Raw genomic sequence first — 20,501 nt, 5'->3', positions numbered from 1 at the left:
AAATGGGTTGGGACTCAGTGTTCAAAGATTAACACCGACAATTGCAGCTAAAGCTATAATAAATGGCTATTAGCCATGCAGGGCATTTGACCTGCCCTCAGGTCTTTGAAGTTGGGTGCCCCAGTGCAGCTTCTACTTATGATTCACAGCCTAAGTCTAGTGTAGGGATAAGTGGTGCATTTTGATGAATAATAGAAAAGACTTAGACAAAGGAAATAATGAGAAAAACTATTTGGCGGCATACCTTACCCTCTCCACCCACCTATGGCCCCTATCCTTTGGTGCAGGTACAATTCAAAGAACTCAGGGCACATGATGGGTAGTAATCAAATAAATTCATAGTAGGGGGAGTAAGGCTCAGGAACCTATGAAATATTCAACTTCTGTTTCCCCTTAGGAAAGCTATCCAACTAGTATTAATATTTTAGAAATACTAGAAGGTAGAAGAGCTATTATTCATCACTAGCACTTCCATGGTACTAAAATTAAATAATGGATTTTTTTTTAAAGACAGAATTGCTAGAGTTGTGGAACTATAAAAAATATTCCTCTCTGAAGGATGTTGCATTTTTTTGCTTTTATCTTTCCTTCTCCTCTTGAGAACATTTTGATTTACTTCTGTGATAAGCTTATAACAACTAAGGAACTTGGGAGGCGGTATGCGTTAGGCTGAGAAGGAGGAGGTTTACTGCAGCTGACAAATGAGCCTGGGTAAATTTGTTTGGCTTCAAGTCAGAAAGCACCAGGACTGTGCATGCATTTATTTTCCACTGTGTAGCATATTTATCTGCACATATGGGCCAGGGCCCTGGGTCCTGTAATAGTGAGCAGCCGCCGTGCTGTGTGGGCAGGGGATCTGAGCATGCTGAAGGAGCCCTGCAAAGAAGACCTAGTTATCCTCTTCATGATCCAGTCAATGCCTTGACATGACCAGCCTAGCTCCTTGAAAAGGTGTCTGGTTGAGCTGTGAAGAATTACGCAACTAGAATTTGGCATCAGACCAGCATCCAGATTTCTGGATCGGCCCAGCTGGTCTCAGACATTTCCCTATCTGGCCCTGCCCCTGAACTAGCTGTGTAACCCAGTTGGACAAATGACTTTACCTTACTGAATCTCGTGTTTCCTATCTCAGAAATAGAAGTAATAGTGAATATCTGGTGAAGTGCACAGAAAGCTGCTTTGACACCATACCTGACATTTATAACAGCTCAGTGAAAGCAATTATTACATACTATGCAACTTGAAGGTTTTTAAAAGTCCTCTTAATTACAAAATTCCTCTTCCTGATATTGACATGTTATATTTAGATATACTTCAATAAGTTTTAACACTTACTGAGTGCCTACTGTGTGCCAGCCACAGCACTCTGTACTTACAAGGAGCTTGGGAGCTCAGGTCTGTTATCTTCATCTAACTAAAGAGGGAACTGATATTTTGTACTGGTGAAAAGATTTGTTCAAGGTCAAAAACCAATGACATGTTAGAACCAAACTAAACTAGAAACCATTTTCCAAACCATTGCCCTGCCAGAGCAGGAATGATAGATGTTGCTCAGCACCCAGAGAAATGGAGCTACAGGAGAGGAAGGAGAGCCCTTGCCCAAGCGACAACTAGAAAGTGGCTGAGTTGAGTTTAAACAGAGATCTCTGGACAACACTTCATCCTGCGCCTGCTCACACAGCTCTAATCTGTACATGTTCAGGGCTGCTCTGAGCTTTGGACTTAAGGAATTACATCAGCTGGAAGTGAGAAACCACTGCAGAGTGTCTCTGGTATCGATCGCCTCTGCAGTATCTTTACCAGCTGCCAATGTAAGCCTGGCACCCCGGGGGCAGCCTTCTCCATCACCAGGCAGATGATGCCCTCAGCTAAAGCTCTTCAACATCAGGACAGCTTCCTTCTTTTGAGCTGAAATCTGTTCACTAATACATTGATTGGCTTTCCTGAAACAACAAAACTCAGCCAATCTTCTCTTCTGCAGGGCTTGAAGTGATGTCCAAAACTCTGCCTTCCGCCCCATTTTTGTACATTTCCAGTCATTTAAGGGGCTCCATGGTGTTCATCTGATACAGAACATATCACTTTGTTTCTCTCTCAAACGTGTGCTTTCTCCTCACATGGCCCCTACCCAGCCCCATATCCCTGGGATAGAATGCAGTACACAGCATCATCTGTCCAGGAATAATTCCCCCACGAGGCACTTACCTGGGAAGTTGTGCTTACCCGTGGCTGTTTCAGAAGATTTGCTGTCATGACTTGAGAGGAACTTCATGACCATACAAATCCCCCACCAAAATCCTTTCATTTATTGTGCATCTTCTGAAATGCTTTGCCAAAGCCTTTATTGAGTCCATGTGTTTGATTCTCTCTTAATAGGCCTCCTTGGAAAAGCCATGTTTTAGGCAGTCATAAACTTCAGAAGAAGAAAGATGTTTACCCAAGTCGATCCATTGCATCCACGGGCCTATTAATTTTCAAGGCAAATGCTCCTGATTCTTAAAAATGGTAGTCTCACACTAGCTGGTGTGGCTCAGTGGATTAAGTGCCAGCCTGTGAACCAAGAAGTCACCAGTTCGATTCCAAGTCTCGGGCACATGCCAGGGTTGTGGGCCAGGTTTCCAATTGTGGGTGTACAAGAGACAACCATGCATTGATATTTCTGTCCCTCTCTTTCTCCCTTCCTCCCCTTCTCTAAAAATTAAAAAAAAATATTTAAAAAATGGGGGTTTCATTAAGATGATTTAATTAAGAGAATCACTCAAAATCACTCCATTGGGAGTTCACCTGAATAGCTTTCAGAATTCAAGTCCAAGAAGCAGAGCTGGTCCTTACCAGAAATTGATAAGCCATCTTAAAACAAAAGTAGCTGTGTGTGCGTTGATTTATGCATTAATTTTCTTTCCTTAATATGGTCTCTCATTTCAGCTTCTCTCTACATAGCTTCTTTATTCATTTGTCTACTGTGCACCATGCACCATTTACAGCAACAAACAAAGCAAAAATCTCTATTAATATGGAGTATATAATTTAATGGTAAATAGAGATAACAAACAGATAACCATGTCAGGTGGTGATGGGTTCTGGGGAGGAAAACAGGACAGGGTAATGGGCATAGAGGATGATGCTGTAAGGGAAGTCACTATTTTTTCTTAATAAGGTAGTCAGGGAAGCCCTCTCTGAAGATATGAATGTGATTACAGAATTAAGGAGCGAGGAAGGAATGAGACATACCAATATCCATTTGATGATATCCTGGTGAATTAAAGCCATTTACCCGGTACCATTGGGAAAGGGGGTGTGATATTTTTGTGGAATAGTATAACCTGGAGACCATGCCTGAGATGTGAGATTTAGTAGTGTTGAAGAGGTTCTCCACTGCAGAGTGGTAACGCTGTGCTTGAGCAGGAACTGTCTTCTTATAACCTATGTATATCCATTATTAGTAGACTATTCCCTTTGCCAAGGTCTATATTTACTGACCAAAGGGTCTTCCCAAAATAGTGGACTTGACTTTCAAGCTGATGAGACGTTAATGGCCCAGAGCCCTCAGCTGACTCTATCTCCCTGACCAGATCCCAGGCTTCCCTAAGAGATGATCTGACTGGCCAGGCTCAGATTTCCAATGGGAGCCTCTGAGTCAGAAGAGGGTAACCTCAGAACTGAAACAGGGGTAGGCCCAAATGTAGTACTTTTGGGGAAATGACAACAAAACGGGACAGTGGGGTGTATGTGAACACCACAACAGGTGAGGCTGGAGACAGAGGCAGGGAACAGGCTATAGGAAGCCTTCAATACATTACTGAGGGAGCCTGAATTTTCTGCAAAAGTGGTGGTGTGGGGAGCCTTTGAAAGGTTCTAGTCAGTGGTGATCCAACTGTGAGAGAGAGTAGCTTCTTCAGGGAATGAAGGATGTCAAAGATGTGCACAGACCCTTCTAACAGAGGTATATGCAAAGCAGGATAGAATGTTGGGCTTTCCATTGGAAATTATTGAAATTTTATTTATATTTAACACTGCTGGTGTTTCCAAACATCAGACTTAATATTAAAATTTGTCCTGAATTATAAGAATAATAAGAATAAGCATTGAAACTCTCAGTAAAAGGACAGCCAACATGCATTTCCAGGGAGAAATTGTTCAATTGTTCGTGTTTATAACTTCCAAGTGGGAATAGCTCCAGGTTCATAATGCTGATTTTGTTACATTGCTTTCTCTAAACTGTGGTTCAGATGAGTGCATAAATATTTGGTTTAATATTTCTTTGGGAACCATAAACATCTGAACTGATGGAAGGGAGAGGAGCAGAGCAATGGCAAGGAAGGAAGGTTTGGCAAGTTAGTAAGAGATTAAATGTGTGTGTTTCAACAGTGCCCTAGGGTGTGATTAATTTATTATCTTTTCAGACAGCAGAATGCATGCAGAAACCTCTAAATTACACTATTACTATGACAAAGCTTAGAGGGTGTGAGAAGATAAAGATGCTCCCACCAAGAATTTAATGTACAGAGTGAGTGGCTGGCCTGTTGGATGCATACAAATCTGGGATGGAGACTTGGAAGTCCCTAATCTTGGCTCTGCTGTTGGTATAGGCCTGAGATGAACATCTCTTCCCCAGTCTCCCTGGGGTGGGAAAGTCACCAGGATCACAGACTGAGAGCACTTTCAATAGTGCCAGGTTGTAATGCTCTGTTGATTTTACCCCTGGGATACTCCTACTCAGCCCAGCACACATTGATCAGTTGGCCACGTAGAATAGGGGGAAAGGCCATGGGCTCTGGATACCTGGGTTCAAATCCAAAGTCATTATCTAGCTGACTTTGGCAAAGTTTGTGGGACTCAGTTTCTTCCTCTGTAAAGTGCATATTAGTATCAGTACCTACCCCCATAGCGTTGCTGTAAGGATTAAATGAATTTATGTATGTAAAATGCTGAGAAGGGTGTGTGATACAGAGTTAGTGGTGGAAAAATGGCAGCCTTGTCATCACCACTGCCATTATCATTAGCATCATCACCATTTAATAATCATAATAAAAACAATTGCCTTACATTATTTAACATGTTTATGTACTTCAGCATGTACTATTTCTTGGATCATTTACCCACTGTAATCCTTTTGGGGTAAGCCTTATTTCTCCTATCTTGCAGAGGAAGGAAATGAAGCTCAGAAAAGCCACATGACTTTCAGTAAGTCCACACTGTTCGTGAGTTCTGAGCTGTAAGCCTTCTTCTCCTAAGTACTCTGTGCATTAGTCAGGATAGGCTAGACTCTGCTGTAGTGATAAGCATCTCCTAATTTTAATTGTTCAAAGCAACAAATAATTAATTAAGCTCCATGTCCACTGAGGGTTAGCTGGGGGCTCTGTTCCTCGGGACTGTTTTTTCCTTGGGATCTAGGTTTATGAAGTCAACACTATTTGAAACATAAACATAGGTGGTCACCATGGAGAAAGCAAAAAGAACCTGGCTAAGCACACTAAAACTCTTAAATCTTTTGGTCAGGATTAGCCATAATGACACATGTCACTTTTACATTTCATTTGGTTAAAGCAAATCTTAATGCCACAACCAACTTCAAAAGGCCAGGGAAGTATAGTTCCACTCTGTGCCCAAAAGGAGAGGAGACAAAATAACTAGGAAAGCTTCAGTGACTACTCCCTGCTACCATAAGTCTGATTCATAAATAGGAGAGGCAGAGGTATAGAAGATCTAGAGTTTTCACTAGACATTTCAGGGACTACCTTCATTTTTTGTGAAAACAATGAGAAGCAAAGTCAAGGTACCCAGTTAGCAGAAGAGTTAAACTCACAGCGTGCATTAAGAAACTACTAAGGAAGTGACCTACTGAGATCCCCTGTCATTCTTTTAACAATAAGGGATGCAAAAGGGTGATTCTAATGGGTAAAGAATGAGCCCAGACAATTAAGCACAATGTCTGAATGTCCCAAAGATGACTTCCTCTTTCTCTGGTCTGCTGTCATATCATTCAGTACGTCTGTTATATTTCATAATGTAGACTTCATAGAGCATATTGAACTGTTAGCTGTTGAGGAATGTGACTACTCTAGAATTCACAGGTAGTAGATAAATATTTTGAATGGAAGAAAAGAAAGTGGAAGAAGACCAAATGTTAGAGGAAATTGTGTTCATAAAGGAAACATTGCAATGAAAGTCATGGGAGAGAGACAGTAAACGGCGGCATCATTTTAGTATGTTCATTAACAAACATAACCTGAGCTCCTGCCATAAGAACAGCATTGTGCCAAGTACACATTGAAATATGTGCAACCATACAGTATTTGTCCTTTTGTGACTGTCATGTTTCACTTAACATAATACACTCATATTCGAGGCTGAGTAATACTCCGCTGTGTGGATGTACCCCATTTTGTGTGTCCATTCATCCATCACTGGGCACTTGGGTTGCTTTCACCTTTTTGCTACTGTGAGTAATGCTGCAAAATATCCGTTCTCTCTATGTATCCATGGATCATTTAGTAAAAATGATACTGCACTTGGCCACTAATAAATCTTCTCAAAAACTCAACAGTAGAAATTTTATAAGCCACATTATTATATAATAGATTGGAAATAAACAATTAAAACACTGTCACTATTTGGAAATTAAGAAGTATTCTCATAAATAGAAATCCTACAGCCTAGAGGAAATTGTTGGGAACTGCCCTGCCTGGTTTCAGAAGCTGTAATCCCCCATGGCTAAGGCTGAGTAAAGGACCTTGGGCCCATAAGCCACTTAGGAGACAAAGCTCATCTTCCTTGTAGGGACACCACCTCTTCCCCCTTTCTCTTCACCCTGCTTGGCCCCAGGTGGATGACTGGTTAGCCAATGATGGGTAAGATTCCTCAAAAGAGGGATGACCTAAGACAGCCATGGTCATGAAGGGGCCCTCAGGGAAGGGCTTGGGGGTCTGTAGAGAAAGGGGGTGATGAACCCTCACCCCTTGGCTTTGAAATAGCCTGAGTCCTCCTTCTGTCTGCAAGAAGTCTCCTAATCTCTTGGCTGCCTTACTTCCCCTGCCCAATTTAAGCCTGAAACAATGCTGGAGTAGGGTGCTGCCCTGTGCTGGAAAGGGCGGGTCCCCTAGAGTGATGAGGCCTAAGAAAGAATGCATAAAATCCTCTGAAACCTGCTTTGCTAAGAATACTCTCAATTTAAATGATGAGGGTCCAAGCATAAAATTAGTTTGTTTCCAAAGTTTTATGGTGCTTTGGTTATCTGACCCTGACTTAGAATAAGCCCTCAGCGTTCTTTGGATGTTACCTGTCATTTAATCATTTCTGCCTAACAATGATTGATGAGCTTTACATACACACCCTGTATTCCTGTGCAAATTGAAAAGCTTGTCAAGGCAAGAGTCGAGGTGCTCTCCCCTTGAGAGAGTGGTCATGCCATCCCTTTTCCTCCACAAGACTCTGTAGTCCATGTGAAATTGTCTTGTCTCATCCACAATGCTGTAGACCCCAGGAGCCAGCATCCATGACAGAAAATTATCAAAAAATTATAAACTATCAGAAAATAACACAAAAATCATCAACCAAACAGTTAACACTGAATCCTGTGGAACTCAGTTTAAGCTGTGCTTGGAAATAAATATCTTTGTTATAAAAGAAAAAAGGTAAAGCTGGTGCAATGAAGACACTAATAGATGTAGGATAAAGATAGTGGGTTTAGTTATGCCCTCCTCTGGCATTACCCAGGTTTGAAGTTCCTTCTCAGGTGTACCATCCTGCCCTGAATCTTAGTGATCTCCATGACACAGTGGAAACCATTTGAACTGGGTGGGGATCACAGCCAGCCATAGCTTATATGAGAACCACTGGTCCAGTGGGTGTCTAGCTGTGGTCCTCCCACATTGGGTTGCGAAAGCATTGGTTCAGTGTTTCTACACCAGGGTACTGGGGCTCTTGGCACTGAATTTTCCTTAGTTCTCCTTCTTAACTTATGACCAAATGGTTGAAAGTAGTTTCACCAGCATGAAAGTTAGAATAGAGTGTGGATGTGATAGCTGCCCAAACTGCTGAGTAGCTAAATATGTTCAAGTTCAAAGACATGTCAAGGACTAAATTGCAGCTAAGAATTAATTAATGCTTATAGATAACCTTAGAGAACTAATCTAATGATAAAGCAAATGCCTTCTAATAACTATAGGTGATGGCAGTAAATGGGCATTTTCTCTATTTAGCAGAATAAAAAACATCTTCTAATTATTATGTATATTAATTTCAATATTCTCACACTTTAAAAAAAGTTATTTTTTACTGTATAAATAAGGAATACAGTGTCATTTTGTGAAAGCACAAATATTGTAAAGGTGAAGGAAAAAAATATCATCCCTGGTCCATCCCCCAAAGACCTACACAGTTCACATGTGACACGTTCCCTTCGGTAATTTGGGGGAGAGGTCTCATCATTTTCTAGTTTTTCATTCTTTTGATCATATGTATAAATAGTCTTCTATCCTTTGAAGGCTTTCTTGATTTTCTAAATAGGGGAGAATTAGAGGCATCAGTTTAGTAGGATGTGGCAGGGAAGAAGTGGGGGGGGGGTATTTGTGTTGGGACTGCTTTGCATAATGAGCAGTGTTTACTGAGAGGGTCTTCACACAGGGGATTTCTTACTGATAAGGCAAGGAGCCCCTTCCGACCCCTAGGCATTACCCCTGCCTGAGAAGTCAACGTTGGGGATTCGTAAAAGGAGAAATGAAAAGGTACTGATGTTGCAGAGGTAAAGTGACTGTATTTTTTTTAAAGGTTGTATAATAGACCTTGTTTTTTTATTTTAATTTGTGAGTTTATGAGCATTTTATGATCACATAAAAATATGCAAATAAAGTTGAACTTCTTCACTAAAAGCTTTAATCAAGTGCCTTCTATATTTCAAACTCAGGAAATGTTAAAGGGAATAAGAAATAAATAGCCCAAGGGACAATCACCACCACCAAGAAAGAGGCCATCTGTTCTCTGTGCTTTAATACAGTAGTCCCCAACCTTTTTGGCACCAGGGATGGTTTCATGGAAGACAATTTTTCTACAGACCAGGGGGTGGGGGTAGAGATTGTTTGGGGATGATTCAAGCACATTACATTCAAGCCCACCTTCTGCTGTGCAGCCTGGTTCCTAATAGGCCTGGACCTGCCCAGAGGTTGGGGACCCCTTCATTAACAGACCTCACTGGTCAACAGGGTTAAGCCCAGAGAATGAGGTTTGGTCTCCACAGAATGGGGCAGAAGAGGTCAGGAGACACCCCAGAAAGGGTGTCACCTTTGGTGCTGAGTCCAGGAAGACAAGAGAAGTCTACAGCAGAACAAGATGGGAAGGGGAAGTCCAGAAACCCAGGTCTAGGGAAAGTAGACAAAGTTCAGAAGGCCTGTGTTTGGTTGCAGCAAAAAATTGGAGTTGAAGAAACAGGTAGAGACCTATCAAAGAAACCCCCTGGGATATTACCCTGGGAGCCCTTGAAACATTCAATCTGGGGACTTCTCAGTCAGATTTGAGCTTGCATTTTAGGTTAACCAGAATCAGGACAGGAAGGGAAAGGAGAAACCAGAAGCATGGAGGCCAGTTAGGAGACGACTTGAACATTCGTCTACTTACTTAGTAAGCAAATATTTATGGAAAGCTTACTGTGTTAAATGCATTGTTCCAGGCACTGAGAACAAAACAGTCAAAAATCTCTTGTGCAAAATGTGAGTTAAGGTGCAGATACTGGAGATCAGCAGGGGGCAGGGCTATGATACATAAAACTTGGTGACTGTGGCATTTTGATACATCAAATACATTTTCCGTAGGGAAAACGACTGATACCAGTGCAATTAGGAAAAGTCTGAACCCACACGGAGCCACCAAAATAGGCAATTAAAGACCACGCTGACTAAAGGCAACATGAGGTTCCAGATTGGATTTTGGATCAGAAAAAGGCTAGCAGTAGAAAAACGGGTAAAATTGGGATGCATGAAATCTGGAGGGCAGTCAACAGCCACACACCCCTGTTGACTTTTCAGTTGGGACCAGCGTTCCGTGGCTACACAAGATGTTAACGCTGGGGAAACTGTATTAAAAGTACATAGGAACTCTACTACTTTGGCAATGTTTCTATACATGTAAAATTATTACCTTCCCCAAAAGTTGGGAGGTATGTATGTGTGTATATATGTATTCCAAACACATTGAATAGAAAAAAATGTAGAATAATGTATACAGAATGACCCTATTTATTTTAAAGCAGGCAAAGTTGCTATATATTCTGTGAGTATATATACATATATGTAAATTCATAGAATACCTTAACAGCATATGTAACCTGGTATCAGTGGTTACTTGCAGCTGAGAATAGAGGTGGGGATAGGACTGCATGAGGGGACAGGACCTAAAGGGGCCTTGGCTTTGTCCATAACAGGGTGTGTTCTGTAAGAAATACGCAGAGAGAACATCCTTTGAAACTCGACTCAAACAGCCACTGCCTGCTGTGGGCTTCAGGATTTCCCACCCTCCCTGGATGCAGAGGACTCTGGTCCCAGCTGTGCTATGCCAGGGACACAGGTAGTCTGCTGGCCACTGTCAAGGCTATCTGGGAAGTCACTTTACCCAGATATGCAGCAAGATTTCTGTGTGCTGTTTACATGCCCACAGTCCAAGTTTTTCCTCATTATTAGCTTTTTTTTTTTTCATTCCAACTCAGAGGATAAGAAAAAAATCTCATTGTGAAAAGAAGTGTTGAATTACAAAGAATGATAGGAAAGACCAGCTAATTGTGAGGCCCTGCTATGTGGTATAATGGGTGTTAACAGCTGCTGCAGGGACGGAGGGGCGCAGGATTTGTTCTGGCCAGAAGGGGCGCACTGGATTTCTTACATCTGTCACATCAACAACGACAACAAAGGGCCCCAGCCCCGGGGGGGACCATAGCTGTGAAGCGGCACCTGGACACTTTTCAGGAGTTTAACAGGGTATATTAAGTGCCGTTTAGAAACCCACTTACACGGAATAGCTTTGATGTGTGGCTGAGCTCCTCTCTGGGTCTGTGGCCATTGCACACCTCCTACCTCCCAGCTTAATGAGGCTGGAGTGGACTGGGGTCCCTAGAAACCAAGAAGCTGGAGAGGTAGTGGGTGACTCCAGAATCTAAATGGGGCCCAAACTCCTGTGGTTTCCGTGTGGAGTGGCCCCTCTCCCATGCTTTCCTCTCCAAGGTCCTGGGATGCCTTTGGCACGTGTAGAGATGTTGGACTTGAAGAAATACCAGCTCTGCTTTACTGGTGTTCTAGAACACAAGTTTTTCAAAGAATTCCTGATACTGTTATGCATTTAAAATATTAGGTTTAGGAAGAAGGTAGCAAATAAAACCAGCCTTTTTTTTTAGAAGAAAGATCCAAATGGTAGGTGTGGAAATCACTGCCAGTTGTAATGAATGTGAATGATGATGAAATCTGTCTAAATCAGTGGTACTCAAACTTGGGTGTGCACCAGAATCACCTGGGCCCTGCCCCCTGGGCTTCGGATTTAGGAGTCTGGGTGGGGCCTAAGAATTTGCATTTCTATCAGGTTCCCAGGTGATGTCCATGCTGGTCCAGGGAAACACATCTTGAGACCAGCGTTCTAGGGACAATGAGACCCTCAACCTCCCTGTGCTAGGGGACACAGAAGGCCCTTCAGTCGGAGGGCATTGTAACCAGTATGGCTCTGTGGCATTGCTTCAAAGTGGACAAAGCTCTGAGGACCAGGAGGCAGCTTCGACAGATATGTTAAAAGTCCAGGCTGAAAAAACAAAATTACTGAGAAAGAAAGATGAGTCATGCCCAGCAGAGGTGCTTACTGTGGGACTTGCACCCTTCCCAGGGAATAAGTAATTTAAATCCAACAGCCTGTGTTCATTTAACAGAGTCCTCTCTGCAAGACCCCACTTCTGGGAGGCCAACTGGGTCAAGTTCTCAGAGAGAGAATGAGGAAATAGCCCGAACCTGACCTTAACAGCAGGAGGAAAGTTGCCCCAAGGGAACTTTTGAGTCTAGAATTCAGTTTTCTGCACTGAGTGGCAGGTGGAGAAATGGGAGGGTGGCAATGTTTGCCCCAAGAGAGCTTTCAGGACAGTCTACCCCGGTGTTTTCACCAGAAGGTCTGGGATGCTGTCCTCCCAGCTGTTTATGAGCAGGGAAGGGTCAGGAAAGAACAGAGCACAGAAGACCCCTCCTGACAGGTCCTCTCCAAGGGGCCCTGTGTGGTAGAGAGATGGGGCCAGATGACCACTCCTGAGAAGCAGGCCAGCTCCGGAGCTCTTGCAGGTATTCCAGGTTTGCTTCCCTTTAGACTGTCCTCCAGGGTAATATGACCTTCTGGAGAGGACCTAGCTGCCGGGTGTGCCTAGGAGCAAGAAGAAAAGGTTCTAATCCACGTTTGGGCCAAAGGGGAGGGGACAGTGAACATGGAGGTGACAAAGAAAAGTGATGTTTTCTCAGCTGCCCCTTCCCACAGGGGGTCTGTTTCCAGAACCCTTCTTTTCTCAAACCAGAGAGGATTGTGAAGAGATGTGTTCCTTTAGAGATTTTCATAAAATATTATGGCTAAGATGATTTTTACTCCTAGAGGGGCATCTTACCCATTACCAATGATGGCATGATTTCGTTGGGATTGTTATGTTATGATTAGTATTGCAATCATTAGCTACTATTTACGTAGAGTCTCTTCTCTCTTCTCTACGCACGTAGAGTCTCTTCTACGTGCCTGGAAGGATAGTTTGCACACACCGTCTCATTAAGTCCCCACTAACAACCCTGGGGAAGAAGTTCCATTATCTTCATCATACAGATGAGGAAGTCAGGAGCCAAAGAGGCAAAGTACCATGTCCAAGGTCACCCGGTTGGCCGAGCTAGGGCTGGGACAAAAGTTTGCCCAAACAGTGGTGCTCTTCGTTAAACAGAATGTTGGCCTTGGTTTCTGCTATATTCCAGGCACTATGCCAAGTACTGGGTTGCAGTGACGAGCCCAATATGTTGAGCTGTTGGCCTCATGGAGCTTCCAACCAGGGGAGTGGTTTGGGAGCGAATGTCAGTTGGATTAGATCTAGTCAAGCGGTGACTTTACTTGTAGTCTTGTTTTGGATATTTTCTATTATCTTAAAATGTAAACAGAGTTAATTGGTGTTTAATTAAATTTGTCAGTGTATTTTAATGAAGAAAATTTTAAATCAGGAAAACACCGTATCGCTATATGGAGCTCTGTCCTGTTCTTACTCAACTGTCATGGCAGAGGAACCTCGCCTTGAGGGTCAAGCTGCCTTAGGCACCACTGCCACCTGGTGGCAGCCATTGGAATTGCAGGCTTGGTGGCCACAGAAGTGGCCTGGTGGGAGGGAGCCTGATTCCAGGAGAAGGCATGTTTTTCGTTTGGGTCACCCAAACCAGGCACAGCTGACTAAGTTCCAAGAGGTGCCTACCCATTTGTAAACAGCTTGCACCTGAATCAACATCAGCTTACTTTTATCTGTATGTTTTGAATGTCTATTGCATTCCTGACTTTTAAATTGCTGTTATAATCAAATTAATGTTTGCAGATACTGATGATAGAGTGACATGAAATATAGAAGAATACTTGGGCAAACTCTAAAACCAATTTTTCAAATAATAATTTCTCTTTAGTTGGACACTCCAAATCCATAAAGAAAACAAAATATAATTAGGTTCCTCACTGCCTCTCAACCTCGCCTCTGAGACTCAACCCACACTAGTGACTCAGTCTCTGGAACTTTCTCCCTCTCACCTGCCCGCTGCCTCTCTCTCTCTGCCCTCTCTTCTCTGCCCAGACATACTTTATTCCATCTTTAGCTTTGGAATTTATTCTTCAAGTGTTAAAGCAAGGCTAACAACCTGTAGGGGATTATCTTAAAGTAAATTCACAACTGAGTGTGGCAAAGCAATGTCTCTAGAGAAATTGAAGATGGATTCTGAATCCCATCTTTAGTCTTTCTAATGGTTGTTACTTTAGTCTTTCTAATGGTTGTTACTTAATCTCCGTGTCTCAGTGGTTTCATCCATTAAGTGCAAATAACTATGTCCCCTGACCCAGCATCGTTTTGAGGTCTCTTTTCTTTTAAATAAAAATGTGTGTAAAAATGCTTGTTCAGCCCTGTGGCTAGTACCTTGTAGAACCAATGGGGTGGGTGAAAATATATGTAAACATCTAGCACCTTAGTCATCGCCTGCCCAGTGTAAGATTTTCGAACAAAAGTTTTATTGTTGTTTTCATTGTCTAGTTGGTCTTGCTTGCAGAAAAAAAACCATGTTTCTTGGAAGCTAAAAATAATATGAACATCTAGCCTTGAACTTTGCTGGAGTTATTTCCCTACTAGATTCTTCTCTGCATGTCACCCAGTGCCCGTGAGTCTCCACAGCTGTAAGCTGCAAAGATTTGCTCATTGAAATGAAAGGTGTTAAGCAATGATGCTATTTTGGGTGATGCTACTTTACTAGGGTTTATTAGGCACCTTTGTGTTAACACCTGTGTTGAGTGGATTGCTGGCTGAGGTATGTTTGTGATACACCCTCTCTGTGTGCCAGAGTCTTAAATGTCACTCTGTTCCCCTGACCAGGTAGTCGATAGTGATAGACCGGAAGGGTCCAAGTTCCGGCTCACTGGAAAGGGAGTGGATCAAGAACCGAAAGGAATTTTCAGAATCAATGAGAACACAGGCAGCGTCTCCGTGACACGGACCTTGGACAGAGAAACCATCGCTTCTTATCAAGTGAGTGCCCGTCAAGTGCCCGTCCTGCAGGGAGAGCCGTGGCTGTCAGGGTTTCTCCCGTGGAGCATGTTGTTTCCGTGCACACCCAGGGCGGTGTGACTGAGTGTGTCTCTGCGGGGTCGGAGGGGTGTTGAACCTGACAGTGGGGGCCCCATCTCTTCAGTGGAGCCCCCTGGCCTGTGTGATATTTTGGTCACTGGAAAGCGAAACGAAGGGTCCTGGGGGATCTCAAGGAGGTCAGAACACTTGGGCAGCTTTGGCTTTCTAGAGACCAGCTTAGCCATCAGGAGTAGTAAACCCTTGGTCCTGGTCAGTTTGCTATTTAAAATCTGTCCTAAGGAAATAGGAAGGAATCTAGTTAGACTTTTATACAGTGATCTTACAGCGGGACGTGATCCTTAAATGGAATCAAATGAGAGTTGTGTTTAACCCTGAAAATATTTTTGAAGAGGTTCTCTTTCTAAGGGAGATATTCAAGACATGGAATGGAGACCAACACACGTTTGCGACTACACACAGCACCCCTTACAGATCAAGTCTTTGCCTGTAGCGTGATGAGGGTGGGTTTTCACAGAAACAGGGTACAGGAAAAATCAACGTGTTAATTAATGGTAATGTTTGGTTGTTAATTAATTTTTCAAGTTGGTTTTCTTTTTCCTGCAACATACTTAAATCACTTTTATACGGAGAATAAAAAGCTATTTGTGGAAGAACAGTTTCAGGAGTTATATCCGTTCAGGATACAGAGACCAATATTGAAATGAGCAATAAATCTCCTATGGGCTGGAGGTCTGTCCCACCCCCACCCTTTTCTACCACATCCCCAGAACAATCTTGTGTTCATAGCCTATAATGGACACTAGCCTCTGAGAGTAGTGAGCTCATTCTTTGAGCGATAGATGGAGTTCCCAGCAATTTCTAGGAACAGCCCTCCATGGGATGCAGTGCCCTGAACTGGAAGCAGGCACAATGGGAACAAGGCCCAGCCAACATTTGCCTGCAGTCCCCATTGCTCATCCTATGAGCATCTCCCTGCACTGGGGATAGGAGCTGGTGGCCAATTACCAGCACCAGATTTGGCATCTCTGGTTTTCTTGGTCAAAACACCCCATAAGAGCATCTCAATCCCCCTTCAACAAAAGGTTCATGTTCCTTCTTCTCTGCAGACAGAGATTGCAGAGACATCACATTGAAAGTCGAGTGTTCTGGCTGCCGAGCAGGTGCCCTGTCTAGCCAGCCTGCTCTGTCACCATGAGCTGTTGGCCTCGGGAAGGCACTGGACCTCAGGATCCCAGCCATGAAATACAAATAACACTCTGTTTATTTGCATTTCTCACTCAGATGGATTGGTGTGAGTTTCAGTAAGAAGTTAGTGTGAGGCCTGAGAGGCATAAAGCACTAGAATAATACGGTGCATGATGGAAGTGTGCAGAATCCCCATCGTCCAGCAGACCCCATGCTAAGCAGTGTGCTCGAGTGTCCTGGGTCCTGGGAGATGGGGATGCTCCCCCGATGTCCCTCTCAGAAGCATTGCCAGAGGATGGATGCTGCTGGCATCTGCAGGGGATTCCATCTGTCAGAGATCGCCAAAGGGTGAACAGTAGTGTGACCTTGCTGTACACCCAGCAAGGGAAATCGGGTTGTTATAGAAACCAAACATTGGTGTCCTCAGAAAGTCCCAGCCCACTGGCCTTGGGAGTAGCCAGAGGCGTCCTGGCAGTTTGGGGCACCCAGCTACTGCAGGAAAAGCCAGCAGCAGGCCATGGGTAGATGCCCTCTTCTCTCCCCGGGCCTATCATGGAACTATCCATTCATTGGCAGACACAAGCAACAAAGGAGACAATGGATTTTGTGATTTTGTAGCGTAGTGATGAAGATTAAGAGCTCTGGGGTAGCCAATCTCTATCTGAGTCTCAGTACTGCTGTTCACAGAGCTGTGTGATCTTGGACAGCCCACTCACCCATTCTGATCTTCTCACTCTCAACCACAAAGTGAGGACAGCACTGTCACCTCAAAGGACTGTAAAAGATGAAACAAATTTTTCCCAGTGTTTAGGGGAGCACATAGCAATTAATCATAGCTGCTCTTATGAGTTTTTTCCTGACTATTTTTTAATGTTTTAGTTAAATTTCACAAGTTTTTAATGTCAATCTCCAGCCTTCAACCATGAGAAGGTTGATATCTACTGCAGACTTGAGGGGTTTTTTTTCTATCCTGACATGAACCAAACATCATAGCATTTGTTGCCCCTTTTTTAAGTATCAGAAAGGGACATCCCGACAAACCTGGATCTCCATAACTCCCTGGTGGATTTAAGGAGTACAAGATAAACAATAAAGAGGATCTCCTTGGAAGTGTTCTGTAGCCTGCAAACAGGACAAACACGAGTCAGAGAGAGTGGAAATGGCTGGTGTCAGGAATGAGAACTGGTGAATAAGTGGCTGTAAGATGCCTTTTGGGCTCACACCACAGGGGCCGTTTGAAGAGCTGAGCAGCAGTCTCCGTGCCTCCATGGTTGCCTGATGTTTGTGGGAACCAAACGCGGCTTAACAATTAAAGGCACCCTTTCGGGTGTCCTTCCACATTCGGAGAGACCTCTGGGCACCATAAACCAGGACCTGCCTCAGTGTGAACATTCTCCTTAGATGGCATTGGCCCGGATCTCCAGGGACTGTGAAAGCCCCCTGGGGCAGTCAGAAGGGTGGGGAGAAGAATTCAATTCAAAGCCCCCTGGGTTGACAGGGAGCGATGAGAAAGTAGACTCTGGTCAACCCGTTGGCTTGGAGGTTGCCAAAGATGCCGATTAAAAACTTCTCTAAGGGGAATTTCTGAATCATGATGTATCCCTTTCCTCTGTCCTCCACAGAGCTGAGTGCATGGCTGTGGCTTACGGCTGTGCAGGGATGTTACTGCACATGGGGCGTGACTGGGGAATGAGAACAAGGCTGGCCCAGCCCACGGCTCACTACCCAGGAGCTGCACTGCAGTGCAGGCGTGTCTGCCAGAACAAGGCTGCCTCTGATTTTCACAAAGGCATCAGGGGCTAGGATGGAATGAAATCCACGTTAATTTTTTTTAAATGTACTTGATTTTATTTTTATCTCAGTGATATCCAGGTGTTAATAGTGATTAATAGCAAGGGTCCTGAGGTCAGAAAACTGTGCTGCTATTTACTGAGCTGTGTGATCTTGGGCAACCCACTTACCCTCTCTGATCTTGTGACTCTCATCCATAAAGTGCAGATAGTACTAGCACCTCTAAGGATTATAGAAGATGAAATTATTAGCTTGTATTAACTAGTCATTGTTAACCAGCTGGTAAAGTAGAGCCTAATCTCAAGCTTAGAGCTTCTCATGTTTTTCTGTAAAGTGAAGCCATATGGTACCGTAGCAGCGAAAAGTACAATTTTGCATGCAGCCACAGTGGCTGCATTGAAATCATGGCTGTCAGGGACTAGCTGTGGGAACTAGGGCAGGGTGTCTGCCTCAACATTCTCACCTGTAAAATGGGAATAGTAGTAATACTGACCTCACAGGGTTTTAATCGGTTGAATGAGTTAATGCATGTTAAGCATTGAGAACAAGGCCAGAAACACAGTAAGCACTGTGTAACCTCACTACCTGAGTGACAGGTGAATGCTGTCTGTGAAAGGCTGAGGGAGGTGAATGAAAACTCCGAGAACTCGGAGCTGTAGCCCAGTCAGCCCATCTCAAGCATGAACTTCCCTTGAGTAAGCTTGAGGGTTTTTTAATAGTTTCATAATGCATTGATTGATCCTCGATCCTGTCTACATATGTTTGGCTGAGTGTCCAGAAGGTGAGGAGCCCCCCACCGGGGTGCTAGGAGAGTATGCTGGGAAACAAGACACACAGGGTTTCCTGCCGCCCTGTGGCTTTTATTTTCATGCCTAGGCTTTGTTTTCAAAATAAACTGAAATTTCTCACCAGTGTGTGCGGGAGCATGCCAGGCAGCTGTGCCGTACTCATTGCGTAGCTTGGTTCACACGGGGCCACACGCGCCCAGGGGAGACTGCTGGTGCTTGGTGGGAGTGCAGTGTCATACGAGAGAACCGGGTGACAGTGGCCAGACTGTGGACGCTTCACCAGCCTGTGAGCATCCACTTCCAAATGCTGTACCCACTGCCTTTCGCTCTTCCATCGTCTTTGTTGTTTTCTTTGTGTCCTTGCTGAGGATGGTCCCCTATTGCTCCATGCTCGGTTCTGCTATTCCTGATTGGCGAGTCCTGGGTTACTGTCTTGTTCGTACACTTTGAACACAAGAATGCTACAGTTTTGGTCCACTTCTAGTGCCTGTTTAGAAACAATTTGCTGCCTTAGGACAACGGTTAGGTCCATCGTGCTCGTGATGGGCATTATGGTTGGTAGCAGACATGTCTTCAAAGAGCGGCATCCCAGGCCTCCAAGGCCCACGTTGTAGTTTCCCCTTCTACAAGTTTAAAGTGCACGGTGCATGTGGGCAAATGGCTTGCCGTTACAACGGCTCCAATGTTGTTGCCGTTTGTTTAAGGCTCCTCACATGCAAGTCCATGCTAGCGTGCGAACATTTCCCAAATCCAACAGGAACACATTCTGGACCAAGCCCAGGGTAACTGCACAGTAAGAAATAATCTGGGGTAAATTTGTCCTCGGACCCCGCTGTGTATCATCATTAAAGCTGCTGTGTATTAAACACTCCGTGGCTGACACTGTGCTGAACACTTCCGTGTACATTTTCTTATTTAATCCATTTCACACAGGAGACGTAAATAGAAGGTGAGAACACCATTTTATGGATAAGAGGAAATAACTGTTAAATAACTTATTCAAGGTCTCCCAGCTGGTGTGTATTGAATCTGGGATCCATATCTGTTTCTCTCCTCCTCTAAGACCCTGCATTTTCAATCGCTAAGAAGCACTTCTTCCTATTTTACCTCCAACTAGACTCTGATAGCTAATCTGCGGATTCCTAGGCCTTTTTCCCAGGACCTCCGCTTAGTGGGGCTGGAAAGTGGGGCTGACTGGCTGGATGATCTGTTTCTTCTTAAATACCCTCCTATACTACGACCCACTGCCACCTGCCCACTTTCCCTATCCGGGCTCCCAGAAGGGCTTTCCAAGCTTCTGACCTGAAGTGGCACCTGGCAAAATAATTTAGCTCTTGGAGTACTGGAAGCTGACATATTAATGCAAGGCTTCCTGAAATATTACTCATTATTATGCGTTTTGCCAGCATTTGAGTGATTTGTGAACTCTTCATTGGAATAAAGTACTGTAAAGGATTCATGAATGACCAAGTTTATGAAATTCTATAAAAACATTAGCAGGTGGTAATGATTCCCTCACACTGTGAATATAATCTGCTGGCTGCAAATTTGTCAACACGGGAGGACAGGAGTGGGATGGGAGACAGCCCGTCAGGCAGTGGAAGGAGGTGGAAGGAGGTGGCGGAGGGTTCGTGCTGGGCTCAGCAGGGGGTGAGGGGTCAAACAGGAATCAGGGCCCTGGTAGTGGGCAGGTGTGCTGTGTCATGGGCCTGAGACCCTCACCCTGAGCTGCTCTCCAAGGTGGGAGATGCATGGAGAACTGGGGGTGTCCGAATAGGGGGGAGACAGCAGCGCTTGAAAGGAGAAAGAGAAGTTACATTTATTGCCAGCACCTCTGAAATACTCAAGAACTCTCTAGACTTCCACACGGGCAAACCTGCAAAATCAGTTTATTATCTCGTCTTTACCGCTGTGTTAGCTGAGGG

The 20,501-nt window shown here is 44.1% G+C and overlaps 1 protein-coding gene across 1 annotated transcript in view; it reads left to right on the top strand.

Moving 5' to 3' along the window:
• CDH13 (cadherin 13) overlaps positions 1 to 20,501 on the top strand; it is a 1,051,180-nt gene that overhangs the window by 544,689 nt on the left and 485,990 nt on the right. The window contains exon 5 of the mRNA XM_037040313.1: positions 14,600 to 14,752. Within this exon, the coding sequence (XP_036896208.1) occupies positions 14,600 to 14,752 (153 nt within the window). The remainder of the gene's footprint in view (positions 1 to 14,599; positions 14,753 to 20,501) is intronic.

The sequence above is a fragment of the Sturnira hondurensis genome, unplaced genomic scaffold, assembly GCF_014824575.4.
Source record: "Sturnira hondurensis isolate 20B ecotype Veracruz unplaced genomic scaffold, ASM1482457v3 Scaffold0002597, whole genome shotgun sequence".
Taxonomy (NCBI): domain Eukaryota; kingdom Metazoa; phylum Chordata; class Mammalia; order Chiroptera; family Phyllostomidae; genus Sturnira; species Sturnira hondurensis.
The sequence above is the reverse complement of the archived record's forward strand: the minus strand, read 5'-3'. Positions and strand labels throughout refer to the sequence as shown.